This window comes from Corvus cornix, chromosome 3, assembly GCF_000738735.6.
Source record: "Corvus cornix cornix isolate S_Up_H32 chromosome 3, ASM73873v5, whole genome shotgun sequence".
Classification (NCBI taxonomy): Eukaryota; Metazoa; Chordata; class Aves; order Passeriformes; family Corvidae; genus Corvus; species Corvus cornix.
The window spans coordinates 71,419,470-71,438,612 of NC_047056.1; the positions used below are offsets into that span (position 1 = coordinate 71,419,470).

Below are 19,143 nucleotides of genomic sequence, written 5' to 3' on the forward strand. Positions count from 1 at the left end.
AGTTTAGGTGACTTACTGTATACTGTTCAGCTCTTCTGTAGTGCTATTATTGGCTTGTTAATATTAAGTTTTTATATAATGTTAAAGGTTTGAAAATGTTTTTTCCTTATTTTTCAGAATATGTTTAATTCATAATTGTGCCAGTTATTATATGATTTTGAAATCTGAAATATTAATTTACCATGAGTAAAAAATGAAAACAGAGTTGGGTCAGTTACATTTTTAACCCTAGAAGTAAACAAGTTCAAATAAACTCCTCTATTATTGATCTGTGTGAATAATTTTTATGCCTGACCTTGTGTTAGGGCTGACTATTTATATTCAGAGTACAAGTCTGGATGCTTTACTTGAACTGCATTAGAGCCCTTTAGAGTTATACAGATTGCCACCAGAATTATGTACTGCTAAAAAAAAAAAATTATAATTCTACCCAGATCCTTTCTGTTGTCCTTGTCAGTGCTGGATTTTGGAAGACCAAATTCTGAAAAACTGTTACCTGTAAATGTAGCAAATTTATGTGACTGAAATGTAACGAAAGTTGTTTGAGAGTCTGCTCAATGTTTTCGTATTTTAGAATTTGCTTGCCTATTTCTTCTAGTCTAGTTTGAATTTGAAACTTCAGCTTATGATAAGGCTGTATATGGCTGTACCTAACTTGAAGTTATTTTGTAATTTGTAATTTTTAAATGGCTTGTATCTCCAGGAATCTTTGGGATTAGATAAGATACTGTTTCTAAAATGGGAAGTTCAAAGGAAGCTTTATGAGCTCTGATAGCCATGATTTTCCATTTAACATTTAGGAATTTTTATCCCGAGATTAATTATTGAAAATCAAATCCTTCAGTGTAATTAGACATGCATGGCACTAAATAGTTGCAAGCCAGTAGGGTTTTTCACTGCTCCTTTTTTTTAATGCTGATGTTTTGTTCTCTTGTAGACGGTGCAGTGTTTGCTGGACAGCGGTGCAGATATAAACAGGCCGAACGTTTCTGGGGCAACTCCGCTTTATTTTGCTTGCAGGTAATATATTTTTAACTTTTGAATACTGGCCTAAAAATGAAATATTTTTTTTCCTTTTTGCAATAACACTGATTAGAAATTACAAAATTTAGGAAATATAAAAGCTGACTGGTATTTAATCTTGTCTCATTTTTGAGTGTAGTTTGGTGTCTTATGTAAATACTTAGGTTAGTACTGCAACCTTATGTACCTCTCTCTAACAGACACGTTAAACACATACCTGTGCGTGTTCTAGCATGAGTCATAAATTGATGACTGCTGAACCCTTTTCTGAAAAAATGAATTCTGCCAACTTAGGTTATTTTGAGTATAATAAAACCAGAGCCTTCTTTAAGGCAAGTTTGGCTATTGCTTAATGTACATTGTGGTATTACAGTATACATGAAGTGTGCATATATGCATTAAAGTTACAATGTTGAATTAAAATTCCATTGTTGCTTTGATCAGTTCTGTTTTCTTCGACGTTTAGTTATATTTCAAAATTAATCATATATGATAAATGATCTTTTGTTTTAATTAGAGCGTTTCTGCAATTTGTTAGAACGTTTACAATTTTTGCAGTCCCTGTGCTTTGGTTACAGGTTAAACAGTTATGATAATATTAACTGTTACTACTATAGGCAAAAGGAGAAATGGACTGACCTGCTGGCCTGCTAAGAGTTATGTTCTGGGAGCCGTGGTCTCTGGAGACAGTGTATGTTGACTTGTGGCAGTTGAGAAGAAGGGAAGTGGAGAATAAATAGCTGCTAGCCTTTGTTCTTGATTTAGGGACTGGTATTTGCACACACTTTAAAAGAAGTAAGCAGTTTGTCTTGGCTTGGAGGTTTTTCGTAAGAAGGGAATGTTGCAAGTACAGCAGTCTATTCCTTAGAAATTAACAATTGGAGCAGTTGGCAGGGTAGAATGTACATGGTGAATACTACAGCAAGCCTGGAAAGAAAGGTTGTAGGTCCCTGTTGACAGGGAGGGCAGGGTGTGGTAGCAGTGGCAGGTGATAGCTGCAGAAGGGGTATCAGTATTCAATGTCTGAGTCTGAAACACGTGTTTTGTCAATGTGTTGGGTTGTGCACTTAGTCTAGAGAATTACAGTGAAGATGCTGCAAGTAAATCGTTAGTCTTAGCTGCTTTCTGACCCTGAATGTTTGTTTGCGTTGGGACAAAGTCTGGTAAATCAGGTTAACCTGTTGGCTTCGTGGGCTGGAAGGACAGGACTGAGGAGAACTCATCTGGGAGCTCTTGAGAGATCAGTGAAGCTACCTCTTGTCCCTCAGCTGTTAATTGTCACTTTACTTGTGCCCTTTCTGAACTGATAGATTCAGCCTATCAGGCTGAGGATGCAGGCAGCCTCTATATGTTCCAGGATGCCAAATACTCATATGCATTTGTGTAAAGGGTGTACTGCAAACTAGCTTGAGAAGTAACACATCACTGAAAAAACTTGTATCTGTAACCTTAATTGCTGTGTCTTTATCAGTTTTCCACCCTTTAGATGCTTCTGTGTTATGTTTGGTGGTATATGCACTTAATGCTGGTGAAAGCAATAGTCAAGTAATCTTTCCATGTGTTTTTAGTGAAGTAAACCTCTGATCACTGGTACTCAATTTCTCTTTTTTTTTCAGAAGAAAGGGTTTGGGAAAGTGTTGAGAGGTATAAATAATCTTTGGTTTTGCTGTTTTCTAGGCAATGCTGGCGTGTCAGAATAGTTGGGAAATTTTTGACTCAAGGGAACTAAGGGTCCTATACAACCTATAAGCAGATTAGTGAATACACTGTGAAATAGACTTTGAATGCAAAAGTAAAACTCATCACTTTTAAAGGCTAGGCAATACATTTATATATACCAGATAAAAGAAATTGGAGCCATTTGAGTGATGTATTTATCTCTTGTGCAAAAAAAAATAAAATTAAAAAATCTTACTAATATTTTATTGATGGTTAAAGTACAATTAGGTTATTTTTTCTCCAAATATGGTAGAAGTGAGAAAAGAACTTGGTAAAGATAACTTCCTCTGTGAAGTAAATTGGAATATGAATTTAGAAAGAGCTCTCTTTTTGCAGGAAATGCAGCTCATAGATATTTATGAGGCGAGGCTGAGTCATTTCTGAATGATGAGGGTGACTCTGACTTCATAAATGGGCCTTACCTAATTTTGCACTGTTCTTTTGCAGTAACTGTTTTCTTCTATCTTATGTTGGTTTTGTTTGTTAGATGCAGTAAAGACAGATTTATGACTCACAGTAGAGCATAAATGCTGTATTAACTGTCTTTCTTCTCTTCTTTTGAATAGCCATGGTCAGAGAGACACTGCACAAATTCTTTTGATGAGAGGAGCCAAATATTTACCAGACAAGAATGGTGTTACTCCACTGGATCTCTGTGTACAGGTATTAAGTTAGCAATACTTTTTCTGTCAGCTTCTGTGACTTACTGCAGTGTCACCTGATCATTATTACCTTTTTCGTTCTTAAGGCCTCTGAATGATGGTAGTCCTTCGGCAAAACAAATGCAAAGCGTAATTTTTTTACCATTCAATTGATCCAACAGGCAGGTTCATAATTTCTACCCTTTGCATAAGTCAGATGCAAGAATTGACCTCATGAGAAAGCATTTACAGAACTCCAGTTGACTAGAAAGTTTGGGAATCCTTGGTATAATGGTAATAGACAATTTAGGTGCTTGCCTCTTAACAAGTAAGAGGTAAAGGCATGCAGAAAAGTGTGATCATTTTTTTCCCTCAAAGAATAGATTTTCTTTTCTCTTGAAGAGATATTGCTATTAAAACCAAACAAAACTTACATGGTGCTGACTCTTACTTTTCAAAGGTATTTCCATATCTGGATGAGGAGCAAATTCTTACATGTTTTCAACTAACACAGCATTTTCAACTGCAAAACAGTCTGTCTTGTTTGCTACCAAGTACTGCTTGTACTGCTTGCTGAAGTGACTTTTTTTGATTTGTGAACACTTAAGCTTTTTTCTGTCAGATCAGTTGAAGGTCAGTGTGTAAATAACACAAATGAATGGAAGCTTTTGAACCTCTGCTGTAATCAGACTAGAAATCTGAACTGGAAGCTGAAAAAACCAAATCACTGGACTGACTGGACATGGCACTACCTTGATGCATATCATTAGTTTGTCAGGATAAAGTTGAAATTTTCTAATCTTTTTTTGTGTATTTTCAGATTATTTCAACCTCAAGTTATTTAATTTCTTGAGGTGTCCTTATGTGCCTAAGACTTGAAATAGTTGTGTGTATGTGCAAGAGTGCTGTCTCCAGTACTTGTGGGATATTTTTGGAATGTTTAATTTTGACAGCCTTATTCCATAGACTGTCTGTGGAAGACCTTGATTAAGTTAGGTTACTTATGGTATTTCTTTTTGGATATAAGAAACCAAGTAAGTCCTCAGCTCTGGTTACTGAGGAGTGCCAGATCACTGTACAATCTCACTGCTGACTTGATTGTGAAACTCAGATTTTTTTTTTCTTTGTTATGACGGAATGACTTTATCATTACATAAAGCCACGTGGAGTCTGATCAGTTCCAAGGTTTTCTGCAGCCACAGACCTGTAAGACGGTATATGGCAAGAGAGGTTTAGATTAGATATTAGGAATAATTTCTTCATGGAAAGGGTTATAAAGCATTGGAAAAGACTGCCCAGGGAAGTGGTGGAGTCTCCATCCCTGAAAGTGTTCAAAAAATTGTGGTTATGGTACTTGAGGACATGGTTTAGTAGTATACATAGGGGTAGTGCTAAGCTGATGTTTGGACTTGATGATCTTAAAGGTATTTTCCAACCTAAATGATTCTGTGATTCTGTACCAGTGTGTACTTAGTGGTACAGTTCTTATTTTTTATGATTAATGTTTTGAGTTTCTGCTTCAGTCTCCAGTTTTGCAATCCCTAGGGCACCTCTTTACACATAAAACTTCCGTTAACTTTTTTTAGGCGTGAGTAGTGACACCTGGTGTTTGTTTTGTAGTGATGATCTTACTGTGTTCAAGATCATGCAGTGTACAAGTTCATGATGCCAAGTAAGAATGGAGAAAACAATAATGTTTTCTTTCTTTTTATACCGAGGGTCTTATTCTGTGCTTGCAGGTTTGTTTTTCAAAGTCGGTACATATTTTTAGAAGACTGAAATTATAGATTCATATACTTCTTGCCAACATTGCCTTGTTCTGGAAGATTTGACTTTTATTTCTTACTGATTCTGGGTGGGTTTATTTTTAATACTTAATTTCTTGGTACCAGAAACAAATTAATCTTCTTAAAGTATGGTTATCACTGAGGTAATGTCAACTGTCATTCAAAGAGGAGTTGCTGGAGTTGCAGCAGTTGATACATTATATGGTCACCTTTCCAGAGTAGAAGCTGATGCATATTCAGGTGTCTGCTTAAAAATGCAACTGTTTTAAATAAGATTTGATACAAATAAGCCACAAAATCAAGTTCCGTTTTTTCCAGAAAACATTTTTTTCTCAGAAGGGTGTGAAGTTAGTCTAAGGCACAAGTGGAATCATACTTGTGTATTGATTTTGAAGTTAAATCACCCTTTCATGGGTTTATCATATTTCTTCCTGTAGCAAGTCAGATATGTGTCTTATGAACCTTTAGAAAATGTTTGTTTTGAAAGATTAGATTCTGGGTGTAATTAAGTACATGTCAGCAAGAGGAGGAGAAGTGAGATATTGCCCTCTTTTCAATCTTTGGTAATTGCTTGTTGAAGTGTTGTGCAGCTGTAACTTTAGTTTGTTAAGTAGGAAAATGTTTCCGAAACCAGAAAAACAGGAGTGGATATATGTGAGCCAGTGTACTCAAAAAATTTGATTCTGTCTTCTCCCACAAGTTTTGGGATACCTAACTTTGCTACATTTTTGAGTTTCAATTTATTTTAGAATACGATTTCTCCATTCAGCATTAAAAAATACTGTAATCCTCACTAGATTTTATTGCCTGTAATAGTCTAACTCTCAATTCTAATGTTTCTTTTAATGAAAATGTTTTCTTAGGGTGGTTATGGAGAGACTTGTGAAGTCTTAATACAGTACCATCCTCGACTTTTCCAGACAATAATTCAAATGACACAGAATGAAGATCTGCGGGAAAACATGGTAATACGGGATGATGTGTTTTATAGCCAGGGATCTGTCTGTGTGTGGTGGAGAGCTGAGTGCTTACTATGAGTGGCAGTTGACTGTCAGTGCCACAGCAGTTGACCACTAGGTATCTTTCTTTCCTCATGGAAAATGTACAGTCTTCAAATAATTGTAAACACAAGAATTTGGAATTAAGTGTAGGATCTGTTTTCATTTAGTGTTCTAACTTTTCACGTTTGGCAAAGTGATCTCGACAGTTGAAAGAGCAGACATTGCAAGCTTCAGTACAAAGGTGCTGGTAGAGCATACTTAGAGCATTCTATATATCTAATTACTTTGTTTAACAGGGCCTATTTTCCTTTATTTAGTTGTTACCTTCAGACATCCATTCTAGGATGTGTCTTGAGGCTGAATCATCCAGAATTAACCTAAAAATTCGTAGTATGAGCACTCATCTGTATGAAGATGCCTTGTACAATTAGAGTGTAAAAGATTGCATCCACAATTTCATTTGATTATTATTTCTGTAGATGAAACTACTCTGTTTCTTTTTAAATGGTTCTCTTATACCTTGCTTCTTTTATTATTGTAGGGTAGTACAATCTAAAGCAAAGAAAAAGCAAGGAAAAAATTTTTGTTTCTTGATTGTGTAGGGGAAAGGAAGCATGTGGTACCTCTTTCCCCTTCCAAATCTAGCTCGCTGTGGGTTTTTAATACATTATTTGTTTTAAAATGACTGCAAACAACCTTACAGACTGTAAAAAAAAAGATGATTTAGTAATGTGTTGGCTGGCAATTCACTTAATTTAGTTTTCTTGATTCTTGACATTTTCATTTTCTCTGTAACTCCATTACTTCCACTATAACATTAAGGATTTCCAAGTCTGTGTAGAAACTGTTTAAATTTCTGAGACAGGTTGAGTTTTATAGAGGAAAATGACACAGGTGAGAATTCTCGAAGTGTATGTTAGATACATGGGGAGATGCTATAGATGATTGAAATTAAAAGAGAGAGAACTAAAACAATGAAACAAAAAGACCTTTTGTATATTGTAGAATTGAAGAAAATAAGTGAGAAAAAAAATTTTTTCATCTGTCTGAGTAGTGGTGGAGGTGTGAGCAAAAACAAGATCATAATGAGAAGGCATGAAAAATGTGTTAGATAATACGTGGTATAGTTCTGCTTCATTGCCGAAGTGTAATCATGTACTGAAAATGGTTTTTTTATGGCCAAGTCTGAGCTGTTTGCTCAGTCTTGGATAATCACCAGTTTATATTCTCTGGAAGTGATAAGGAAACTGGGTATGCGTTACCACAGTCAGGACTCATATTTTAAATGTCATAGGTTGTTCTTCTGAATACAGGTTTAAGTGTTTGTAGCAATCTGTAATGTTAAATACACTGCAGTACATGCATCAACACTAGGATGTGTAACCTTTGCAGTAATCTTTGTAAATCATAATGAAGCCTTAACTGAGGTTAGCTTAGAGGTTGTACAGTAGAGATGTATATTATTATTGCTAGATATTAATACTTGGGTGATAGTGTTCTACATAATTGATAAATTATGGTTGATCTGATGCTCCTTGACACTATGCAATTGCTTTTGTTTTAATCCTTCAGTTGCGGCAAGTTCTGGAACACTTGTCTCAGCAGAGTGAAAGCCAGTATCTTAAAATCCTGACAAGTCTTGCTGAAGTTGCTACAACAAATGGTCACAAATTGCTTAGGTAAGTGTGAGGTCACAAGTTGAAAAACTACCTGGTAGTTAGTGCCACTTAAGAGTTTTAATAGTCCAGACTATCTGATGCTCAGCACATGCTGGAGTAGATGGATCTCAAATCTGATTTATATGATAATGTCTGTTTAGATTACTGTCTTCACAAAGAGTTGAAGAGAAAAAGTTGGTGTCCTTGTATAGCTGCTGACACCTAGAAGCTTGAGTTGCAGAGAAGCGTTTTTTTTTGTATGATTAGTTTGGCTATGTCAGCCCTAGGCAGGGAAGCTTTTTAGACAATATCAAATAGTTCTTTCTTTTTCTTCACCCTTCTCACTTTTTCTTCCCTTCCACATTTTTACTCTTCTACATGTTTCCTTAGTATGGTTGAGGAGAGTTTTGTAACTTCAGACACTTGTCTCATGTTTGCTGGCTCTGGTTGCCTTCCATGGCTACTAATACATATGAGATAAAAAATTTCATCTCCCAGTGTGCTATCTCAGCAGCACAGGCAGCAGTTACTTGGGGAGATGCATGATATAGGCAAGCAAATGGTATGTTTTCCTAGTTTTTGTGGCATCTGTTTGAGGGAGTTTGTGCAGAACACCTTGTCTTTTTTGGAACTCCAGTAACATTTTACTGTTTTCAAAAGCTAAGAGGTTTTGGTGTAACCTTTATGCTTTACTAGAAGCTAAGAAAATCTTTACTGGAAGAGTCAAGAGTCTGAAAACATGAGTGAAGTTCCTTACTAACATGTTTTGGATGACGTTTGGAAAAGAGAGGTTTAAGAGTGTTCTGTAATCAGAGAAACCAAACCTGTCAGCATTAGGTTGTAGAGGATTATGACTTGGGGAGCTTCTTTTTGACTGGGTGCAAGGAGCCCATCAGTGAGATGGAAAATAAATAGTGTATTCTTATTCCTAGGTGTCTTTCTTTTCTTCCCTGTCAGTCATGTTACATTTGAATGGAGCTTGTAGCTAGCAGGTCAGAACTCCTGGATGATGGTAGGAAATTCATTACACCATTAATAAGTCTTATTCTGGAGGGTGTTCGCTTTGGTGAATTAGTATAAAGGTCTGAAACCCTTTAAACATTTGGGGTTAAGGTGTGCAGACATTAAAGAAATTTTGTTTCTGCAAAGATAACTTTTTGAAGAATTTTAGCTGTTGCTGAGCTTCAGCGTGTATCAGCTTAACTTGTAACACATTCCTTTTTGTCTCCAGACTTCCTTAGAGCCAGTAGATCTCCCACAAATAAATTGTGATAAAGTGTAAAACCACTGTGCAGGAAAGGGTTTCAAACTTGCTCTGTACAGGGATGTTATTGGAAGTTGTGGTAGCAGGATTACATCATACAAGGTAGCATTTGTTTCTGTTTCAGTATCTTCAGAGGCAAATTAAAGTGATTGTTGTTTAGATTTGATTTATTAGTGTTACTGCTCGTCAGATTTGAGCAGTGCTCCCTCAGTATGCAGAAGCATTAGCTCTGTGCCTGCACTGTCTCTGCGTTTGAGCCGCTGTGTGCTCCTGTACTGCTGTACATGGGTGGGCTAGTGGAGGCTGAAGGCAGATGGAAGGAGATTGAAGGGGTTGCATTACATTGGGTGAGGACTCATTTCTAGGGATGCCAGTACTTGGAGTGTCCTGTGGACTCTTACTGGTCCACTTCTCTTTGGTACTTTGTAGTATGTCACAACAGAAATGACAGAAAAAGAAAACAATTCCAAGACAGCTTCACAGACACAGTTTCGCAAAAACTGTGTCACTCTTCTCTCCAACTCTGTTTCCTGGCAGAAACAGTGAATTTCTACTTCAAGAAATATTTTTCAGTTGCTTTGTTATAAAGAGAAGGAGGATTAAGGTAGTACTTAATATTGGTGAATACAGAATTGGTGAGTACAGAATATTGGTGAATATTCTGAGCTTGGGCCTCTTTCCTCTCTCTCCTTCTTCCAACAAAAGTATGTAAAATGTACTTTGTACATGAAAACCTCCAGTAATGATGTTCTTGCATGGCTAAACTAATATCATTCCTGTTAGTTTCCTGGCTACTAACCCACAACCCATTGCATTTGGGTTTGTCTGTTGTTTAGTTCAAAAGTGTCTAAAATTGTTTCTTGTAATGCTTTTAACAAGTATCCAGGAGTGCCACTAAGCTTCTGCCTGAAGATTTTGCCTTGAGTATGAGCAAGGACCCTGTTTCAGTTAGAATTATCTTCATCATGTATTTATTTTTTCCAAAAAAATAATTGAAATGTGACATGATTTGGTCTTGCTGGTGGAAGTTAGGCCTAGCTGAGTGTTTACAAACATGCCAGTAGAAGTTTCAGGAAACTTTTACAAGCTCTCTAAGGTTTTTCTGTATATGTGGGTCGTTATCCTGGAGACCAGGAAATCTCACCACGAAAACACCGCTGCTGAGACATGATAAACCTCAGCTGAAATGTTAGGTTTTTTTTTTCTTTTTCAATAGTTAAGTTAGCTTCTTGAGTTAGCTTCTTGTATTCATAGATTCTTTTGGTATATAAGCTAACATTTTACACATGCTAATTTTTAGCTGTGTCCAGAGCTTCTGGTAACAGTTGCAGACTGCCAGTCAGGGGATTTTCTTTACCTGGTTAAAACTTAATGTTCCTCTTGTAGCACTGTTTACTCATTCTGTTCCTTTCTTACACTGATTGACTGAAAACTTACCTGGTTAAAGTATAATTGTCACAAGAAAGTCTTACTTTGTATGTTAGTTTGGTAAAATTCTTAGTACATTGCTTTTTAAAGTTAACAAGTCACTGACAGTCATTAAAATGCAGTGCTGAAAACAAATAGGTCATTTGCTGATGACATAGGGTGAATGAGATCATAATAAAGCTAGTCTAGCTGTTACAACTGATTATGTTTCTGGTTTGTGAATTAACAGATTCTTAATTGCAACAAAGGTTTACAGCACCCAATAAGATGTCAGTTTTCTGGTGTTTACTGATCTTCTGGCTAGGAATCATGCTTTTAAGTTGCAAGTACTTTAGGGATAGAATTAAGTATGTGCTCGTTTATAATATTTATAAGTTAGTAGGTTTTCGTAGAAAAAAAGTTAATTTCTTGCAGTTTGTTATGCATTCAAGACAGAAGAATTCTTACTACTTGGGGTTTAAGAAAGAAAACCAAGTTGAATTTAGTGGAGAGTGTTTTGCTTGTGCATAAAGTCATGAGTATCTCATATTCTGCACTGTTTTGGTAGAGAGTTCAGTGTTTGCCGGTTCAATTAAGGACACTTAAAACTTTTAGTATATTTGTTGGATAAATAAATAACATCGTGGTTTTGTTTAGTATCTTTTAGATTACATTTTTCTTGAATAGAAATAATGGCATCCTTGCCATCCTGATCCCTTGTCTGGTTAAGGCAGTTATGGGCATTTAGAATAATAGCTGGTGAGGATGGGCTGTGGCAGCATATCTGATCAGTCGGTATGATTTTACCTTTGGATGCTCTCTTTTCTTGGCTGAAAAACATTTTCATCTGGGTATCCCAATTTGCTTCATGCACTGAGATTCTTACTGTAGTAAGTTGAATTTCCTCCCAGGGGTTCATAAGAAGTGCATTAAAAAAAAGGGAAGTATTTTGAAAGATCTGGAATATGCTGTTCTTACTTCTAGTTAAAATTACACGTACATGTTAGTAAAATCCTAATGCTTATATTTGACTTCTGGGGCTGGTGCAGGAAATGAAAGTTCAAATTCAATAGGGTTTGAAGTTTAGCGGTTTGTTTCAGCATGTGTATCAGACCCTACCATTAGATTGCTTACTCCTTATTATACTAAATTGTTTCATCTAGGAAAAGAAACTTAAACATTCCATTTTTTTCCCCCAGCTTGTCAAGTAATTATGAAGCTCAAATGAAGAGTCTCTTAAGGATCGTGAGGATATTTTGCCATGTCTTTCGCATTGGCCCATCCTCCCCCAGTAATGGAAATGACATGGGCTACAATGGAAATAAAACTCCAAGAAGTCAGGTGTTCAAGGTCAGAAAAGTATATGATGTTGTTAGGAAGATAGACGTTAAAGAGATGAATTTCACAAAGCATGCATTCATTAATCAGACATCTCATGAACAGGAAGTAAGTTTGGTTGATGTCCCTATCCCTTCTTAAGTTAAACCTACCTCTCTCCTTCTGTATTATTTTTTCCCACTGAACTAATTTACCCACTGATGCACATCTCATGTTATGATTTCTGTTTATTTCTTATTTAATAGATTGTTTATTAGATGTTGAAGGTTTAGTTACCCAGGTGACTTCGGTAAATTTTATTTCTGTTAAGAGTGTAGTAATCTCAAAATATGGTATATTAATATAATTTCAAAATAGTAGTTGGAGATTCACTGGGAGTTCTGATCAACAAGCTTTATCCAGCTTCACAAGACAATGAAACAATTGAATTCTTGATCTGTTTGTTGTTTTCACTATGATCATGAAATCTTTTCCCAAGTTGTTCTTGGATTTTATTATTATGTACTTTGAAACACATCAGCTCACTACTACCCTTGCAAGGTTATTGATTTATAGCTGCTTGCAAACACATGCTTTAGGTGGTTGCCATTTAGAAGTTTAATTCCTGAAGGTGTTTGGATTTTTTATGTTTGTTTGTTAAGGAATCCCTCTGTAGAAAGTCATAGATTGCCTTTTTGTAAAGAAGTCCCAGTTTCCTGTGTGCCAGTCTTCACTGAATATACAACTGCCATACTTTTCAGATCACCTAATAAATAAGAGCTGCAGGGTAGTCTTTCTTCTCCCATCTTACTCCATACTCTTACACAGCACAGCTTATATCAAGAAACTTAGATGCCAGTAATTACTTGAGTATTTTTCTTTACCTTTGCATTTCTTCCACTGTGTTGTGAAAACAGTATTTTGAAATAACTGCAATTATTTGATGATATATGTTCATTAGGTTACTTCTAAGGGCTTTTAAGACAGAGCTGTATTGGTAAGATTGTGAAAGATGATACTCTTAATTCCAGTTTATTTAGTGACGTATCTCAGTTTTTGTTTAAATTTCTACTCTTGGAAAGACGAAAAGCATTAGGCTGTTAAAAAAAAAAACTTCAAGCACAAATGTTTGTTCTTCTGGCAGCAAAATAGTTTTAAGAACAAATTGATTTATATAATGAATATAAAACTAGTGCTTGAGTCTGAAAAATACTGTGTGCAAAATGTAATGCATTGTACAGTGTGCAATGTAATAATTGTCCTTTGGAGTTGTTCACCAAAATAGGGCAAGATTGGCATAATGTGGGTTTAACCAGAATTCTGTTTTGAAGAAACATAGTCCTACCCAAATCACAAGAATTATTTTATTAAAGGCAGCACTATCTAACAGTTTTAATGAAAATTGCTCTAAGATTAAATAACAAGCAGATGTTGACACACTTCATACAAGAACTATCTTTAGGGAGGTATTCTGCTACTAACCCCAAAAAGGGAAAAAAAGGGAAGGTTTCCTGCTTTTCAGCTCCACATAATTTCAGAACTCAATATAAAATAAGCAAAAACATTCAATTGTAATTTGCAAAGGAAGTGGTATTTCAGTAGAATCACTTATCTGTGTGCCCAAACTGCTTTGTATAATAAAAGAATTTTTTCTTAATTTACTGTGGATTTGAGTCCTGTGCACTAAACTTATATTAAACAACTGCCACAGTTGTCCCAGAAAATATCAGTGATTCTTACTTGTGTGAAAACAACATGTATGTTTTTATTAAATAAGCAAAATGTATACTACTGTTGCATTTCCTAACAAAACAAAAGTTTCAGGATGATTTAAAAATTATTATTGCAATCATTGTGATTTATTTAGAAGTTTTATGAGTGAGGCAGCCCTGCAGTAGGCCCACTGTTGTGCCCACTGTACTTTAAAGATTGTTTTAAATTTCAAACTCAGAAGTATATGCTGCTGATGAGAACTTACTGTTGTTTGGGAATGGGCACACAGGTCTGGCAATTCTAAGTTAATGTACAGTTGTGGTTGGTTTAGTCTGTTCTTCCCTGAATTTACAGTGACTGGGTAGTGGGAGATTAGATAATAGTGCTGAGTGAATTGGGTGACTTCCAGTTCTCTCTTATTCCTACCTTTCCTTCAGCTTTTTTGTCCTTTCTTTGAAAATGTGCTTGTGATGGTCTCTTTCACCTTTTGGGAGGAGGTAAAAAAGACTTGACTTTTCTTAATGCTTTGTTAAATTTTTCTGTATCGGTGTACTGATTGAACATATTTTGAAAAGTCGTCACTGTGTTGTAGCTGGGAAGGGATTAAAAATGTGAGTATTCTTGATCTGAGGCTACTGAGGAATGTTATTGCTTGACAAGGTGAAGAAAATCACAGGGCTGTCTGTGCTTTAGTGGAATTCCCTGTATGTGATTCAGGCCTATCCAGATGTTTTAAAGTGGAAGCACTAGCTAATGATACACATTCTTGTACTGATCCTGTAAGATACAAAAGAATCGTTGAATTTTGTATCCCAAGCTTGAAACAAGCTGAGAAACTCTGGGTAGTAATCTTGACCAGGTTTACATTCATTACTTTTCCATGCATTGCTCTTCCAATTGCTTTTCAGTGTGATCTCAGGGAAGTGTGCTGCAAAATTTCTCTGTAATTGAACAAGGTTGGGAAGTGCTTAAATGTTTTTTCCTTGTTTCAGATACTGTTCTTTTCTAGAATTGAGGTAACTTCTCTGCTGTGACAAAGTCACTTCATGGATTAGTGATCTCCTGCACCCTCTCTCTTAAAAAGCTATCTGGCATCTGGCAAAAGATTTTGCTCCAGTGTTGCAGTTTGAATATGGATTTGGTTACTGGTCTTGCTTTCTAGATGAGTAAAGAGGAAAGCATTGCATAGGTAAATTCTTGCATTTGGGAGGTAAGGTGTGCAGCTGTAAAGGCTTGGTACTCAATCAGACTCCGCTGTATAATTCCAGAGAAACTTTTCCGTGCTGGGAAATATGACTGAAGTTTGAGTGGATGTCTTTGTTTAATATGAGGTTCATGGTAAGAACTGACTGAAGAATGCTGACTAGTAGTTTGAAAAAAGCATTGCTAGTGGTTTGATTGAATATGTCCATATGCCACTTGAAAAGGTCTGGTCATGGATGCCAACATAAAATGCTGACAGTCATGGATATGGAGGTGATGGGAAATATTTAGAAGTGTTTTATATCCTGAAGTTGGACTAGAAAGAAAGAAAATGAAATGTTAAAATTGCTATGCTTGACTAGACTTTTAAATGAGTTTATGATCAGAAGCTGTGAAGAACTAGCTTTGGAAAAACAAATTGGGTGGAAAAGTTCTGCTGAGTCTTTGGGAAGTAAAAGATAAATCACAAGATATTGGGGGAAATGGTGTCTGGCAAGCTAAACATTGAAAAGTTTGGGGGAAGAAAAGTATATTTTAGTACTCTAGTAAATAATGACCTAGTTTCTTGTGAGTTATAGGTTGAGTACAGCTGCATTTTAATTCTTCTGTGTATCCAATTAATCCTATTTTCCATTAGAAAGTTTTTTTACATTATGTTTTATGGTAAAGGTCTGCCAGGTGGGTCTTGGAGGGAGGATAACTTGGTCCTGTATGGCAGACAATTATATAGAAAATGCTACCTCTGCTGGAGGTGTTCAGATCACCATCCAGAGAAATGTGTGGTCACTAGGAGCACAAGGATTAAGTGAGTGACATGCAAAATATTGAGCAAAGCCTACCAGTATTAGAGATCAAGCGGGCTTTCCCCCACACTCTTTAATGGAAAAAATGGAAGCATAGTGGTAAATTTTTAAATGGTGAATTTCAGCAGTTTTTTTAAATGCACAGCTCTTATGGGAAGTAATTTATTGTGTATTGAGAGCGTGCACTGACAGTGCTCCAGATAGTGTAAACTTCTGGTACAGCATGCTGTAAGTGGCTCTTTATTTTCAAAAGCAACCTGAGAATATGAGAATATAACTTGCAGGGTTTGCTAAGTCTTTGAATGTTTTCATCAGTGAAAAATGTTGATGCAACAGTAATATATGGAAAAAGGAATGCATTTAAAAGTTCACTCTTGGAATGCTGTGAAGTACTTGAGTCGATTACCTCCCTGTAGGATTCGTATTGCTCTGCTCACTAGGCTGTAGGCTTGTGAAACAAGCCCCTAAACACCATTAAGGGACAACACAGTTAGCCCTTGTGGGTTTTTTTATGCTCATGAGAAAGCCACAGGTCTTATCCCTTTTTCTCCTCTGTAGTAGGCCTGCACCTCAGAGTAAATGTGTAATGATGGAACTGTATCGGATTTCAATTATATCGGTTTTAAGCAGGTGGTAGTGAATAAAGAGTGTCTTTGTTAAATAAAATGTATAGCCTTAAAATTTGATATGTGATTCTGCTGATACTTGTTTCTATTTCATAAAGCTGAATGTTAGTGCCCCTTACTATGAAACATCTGAGGTACTGTCAGAATGAGCTGCATGAGCTCAGATTATGCATAAAGCACATTCTTACTAGACATGTGCATGAAGCTGAATCTCAGTGATGTTGTCTGGGATTTCCTCCATGTCCTTCGTAGAGGAAGCTCCTTTGACCAGGTTCTTCTAAAAGAACTGACACTCTCTTACTCCAGAAACTCAACCTGGGTGTTACTGTTTCTTTGCGTGGCTGCAGTGGTCAGGCAGTAGCGTGCTGTGTGACCACTGTGAAGCCAAACTCTGTTCTATAGTTCAGTTCTATAGTTCTTCTGTAGTTCTTTATAAATTAGTTTATCTTTCTTCCATCTGCTGCTTGATTATTTTCCTTCTATATGAAATTTTTTCTTTGTGCTGTTTGGCTACAAATGCAGAATTTTTTGGGTGTATTTGCCTCTTATCTCTAACATGACCTCTAACGGATCATTTAAAACTTTAAAATGTGCATGATATTTGTTTGCCTTAAGAGGATTATCACATTATTAATATTATCTAATGTCAGCATGTTCCTTTTTGTCTGTTTTTTCACGTGTTTATTGCAGCCACTGGAACTACTCTGGCATTCTCTGGATGAATGGCTTGTTCTGATAGCCACGGAGCTGATGAAAAACAAAAGGGACTCTGCCAACATTACTTCTATTTTATTGAAGCAAAAGGGACCAGATCACCAGGATGCTACTCCCACACCTTCTTTTGCCACTGCAGGAACTGAGGGAAGAAAAGAGTTGTCCACTGATGCTGTTGAGTTAAAAACATACGATGTTGCTGGGAAGCAGGAAGCTTGTGCTGATTGTCAGGATGTTATCTCCATGACAGCAAACAGGCTGAGTGCTGTCATTCAAGCCTTCTATATGTGCTGCTCCTGTCAGATGCCTCAGGGGTAAGGAGAGGATTCGTTCTTCTTACCCAAACTACTACCATTTTAAAAGCATTCATACTTACTTGGAAGAATGTTGGTGCTGATGACATTGTGTTAGTGATAGTCAAGGCTATGCTGTTTATTGCTTTCACTAGTTCAGTTATTTGAATGTTTTTTTTTTTTTCTGGTTCTGAAGGCACCAAACAGCACTGCAAATTTCCCATAGTGCTGCTGCCTATGAATGTAGCTGCACTGGGGCAGACTTTGTATTGAATGTCTCATGGCTCTTTGTAATCATTTCGTATACTTTTAGGTAGTAGGATTTTGATATTTTGAAACTTAGCTGTATTTGCTGTTTGTTTTTAATGTGAAATTAACCCTGAATTTAATGTGATTATCCAACAGGAAAAGCTATAAACTCAGAAGAAAAAAAGAAAAGCGAATTAACTTAGTGTATGAAAGTGATGGGTGGGGCAAAACTTATTTGATTATATTATATATAGAAAGGGGAGTTCAGTCTCAAAGTAAGGCTCACCTGGAATCTTGTCCCAGGTTGACAAACGTAGTTTTGTGTGGAACATGCAGTTCAACTTAGGTAAACTTAATATCATTGAGGTCTGGTTTAAAAAGGAAATAAGTGTGACCACTGTAACTGAGGTCCTAGTCTGTCCAAGACTGCTGTGGATTGTATTTGTGGCTTTGGCCCTTGTGAATAGAAGATTAGGCAGGTATGATGGTATTACAAGCTTGCTGAGGAATCTAGAAGCAAGGGTCCTACTACATGACAACTTGGTTATTCCTAGTCACCATAGGGGTTATTTCTTTCTTTGCCAAACTGAGTGGAATAAAAGCTTTCAAGTTGGCCAGTAATATTTGTCTGGGGCATAGTTCGCTGTGGATGTTCTGGAATATGATTGATTATTGATATTTTTGTCTTTTCTATTAGTTTGTTATGCGATCTTAATGCTGTTGAATATTTAGTTTCATGATGACTAGTTAAACAATGTCAGTTTCTATTTGTGTAATACTTTATTAAAAAAAAGTAACAATTTATGTAATTCAGATTTTTTTTGGTTGCACTAATCGAAAACATCTTATGATTTTTGAACAGGATGACGTCACCTCGTTTTATAGAATTTGTTTGTAAACATGATGATGTCCTTAAGTGTTTTGTTAACCGGTAAGCTTCAACAAATATGGACATTGTAATCCACCCCTCTGTTCCTCCCCAGCAATAATTCATTTTTTTCTTCTTACTGAGTTGTATTTTTAGATTGTTGCTGTGATATATGAACAATATGCAATTTAATGGTCTTGCTGAACTCAAGGGAGTGTAGATTAATGATTCAGAGCTCAGACTTAAATGAGCTTTTCTACATATTTAAGTGATCTATTTGTAAGATTTGTGAACAAAATCTATTTCACAGAGCAACAGAGTAATTTGTTGAATGGATTCTTTCCTTATATTTGTTTCAAGTAAAGCCTTCCCTTTTAAGGTAGATGAAAACTTCCATTCTTCCTCAAATGTGTGACAACGTAAAGGAGTCTAAACCATCTCTGTACAGTTGGCTGTTTCCAGAGTTTTTCTGGGACTGTCAGGTTTATAACTTTACTTCTGTGTGAGTAGCTGCTTCTAATCCTCCCATGTTTAACAGATGAGGTAGTATAAGTTGTTTGGAAACAAGAGTTAGGAAGAAATTATAAAATAGAAGAATCTGTTGAAACTTCTCTATATGGTTAATTGCATTGTTCTTTATGTAGACTTTTTGCATCACGAAGCGTTATTATTAAATCTCTAACAGGCTTCTAACCTATTTTTCTTTCAGAAATCCCAAAATAATTTTTGATCACTTTCATTTTCTTCTGGAGTGTCCTGAACTAATGTCCAGATTTATGCATATCATAAAAGCTCAGGTAAATGTCAGGAGGTGCTTAGTTACAACTTCTGTGAATACAAAAGATGTTTTGTTTAAA

General features: G+C 36.1%; 1 protein-coding gene across 5 annotated transcripts in view; it reads left to right on the forward strand.

The window, feature by feature from the left end:
- HACE1 (HECT domain and ankyrin repeat containing E3 ubiquitin protein ligase 1) overlaps nucleotides 1–19,143 on the forward strand; it is a 51,842-nt gene that overhangs the window by 9,716 nt on the left and 22,983 nt on the right. For 3 of the 5 annotated variants that reach the window (XM_039569188.1, XM_019290309.1, XM_019290311.1), the window contains 8 exons: nucleotides 938–1,020; nucleotides 3,309–3,405; nucleotides 6,034–6,135; nucleotides 7,744–7,850; nucleotides 11,700–11,946; nucleotides 16,853–17,190; nucleotides 18,281–18,349; nucleotides 18,996–19,083. In XM_039569188.1, the coding sequence (XP_039425122.1) occupies nucleotides 938–1,020; nucleotides 3,309–3,405; nucleotides 6,034–6,135; nucleotides 7,744–7,850; nucleotides 11,700–11,946; nucleotides 16,853–17,190; nucleotides 18,281–18,349; nucleotides 18,996–19,083 (1,131 nt within the window). The remainder of the gene's footprint in view (nucleotides 1–937; nucleotides 1,021–3,308; nucleotides 3,406–6,033; nucleotides 6,136–7,743; nucleotides 7,851–11,699; nucleotides 11,947–16,852; nucleotides 17,191–18,280; nucleotides 18,350–18,995; nucleotides 19,084–19,143) is intronic. The other 2 variants (XM_039569189.1, XM_039569190.1) reach the window with 2 other exon arrangements.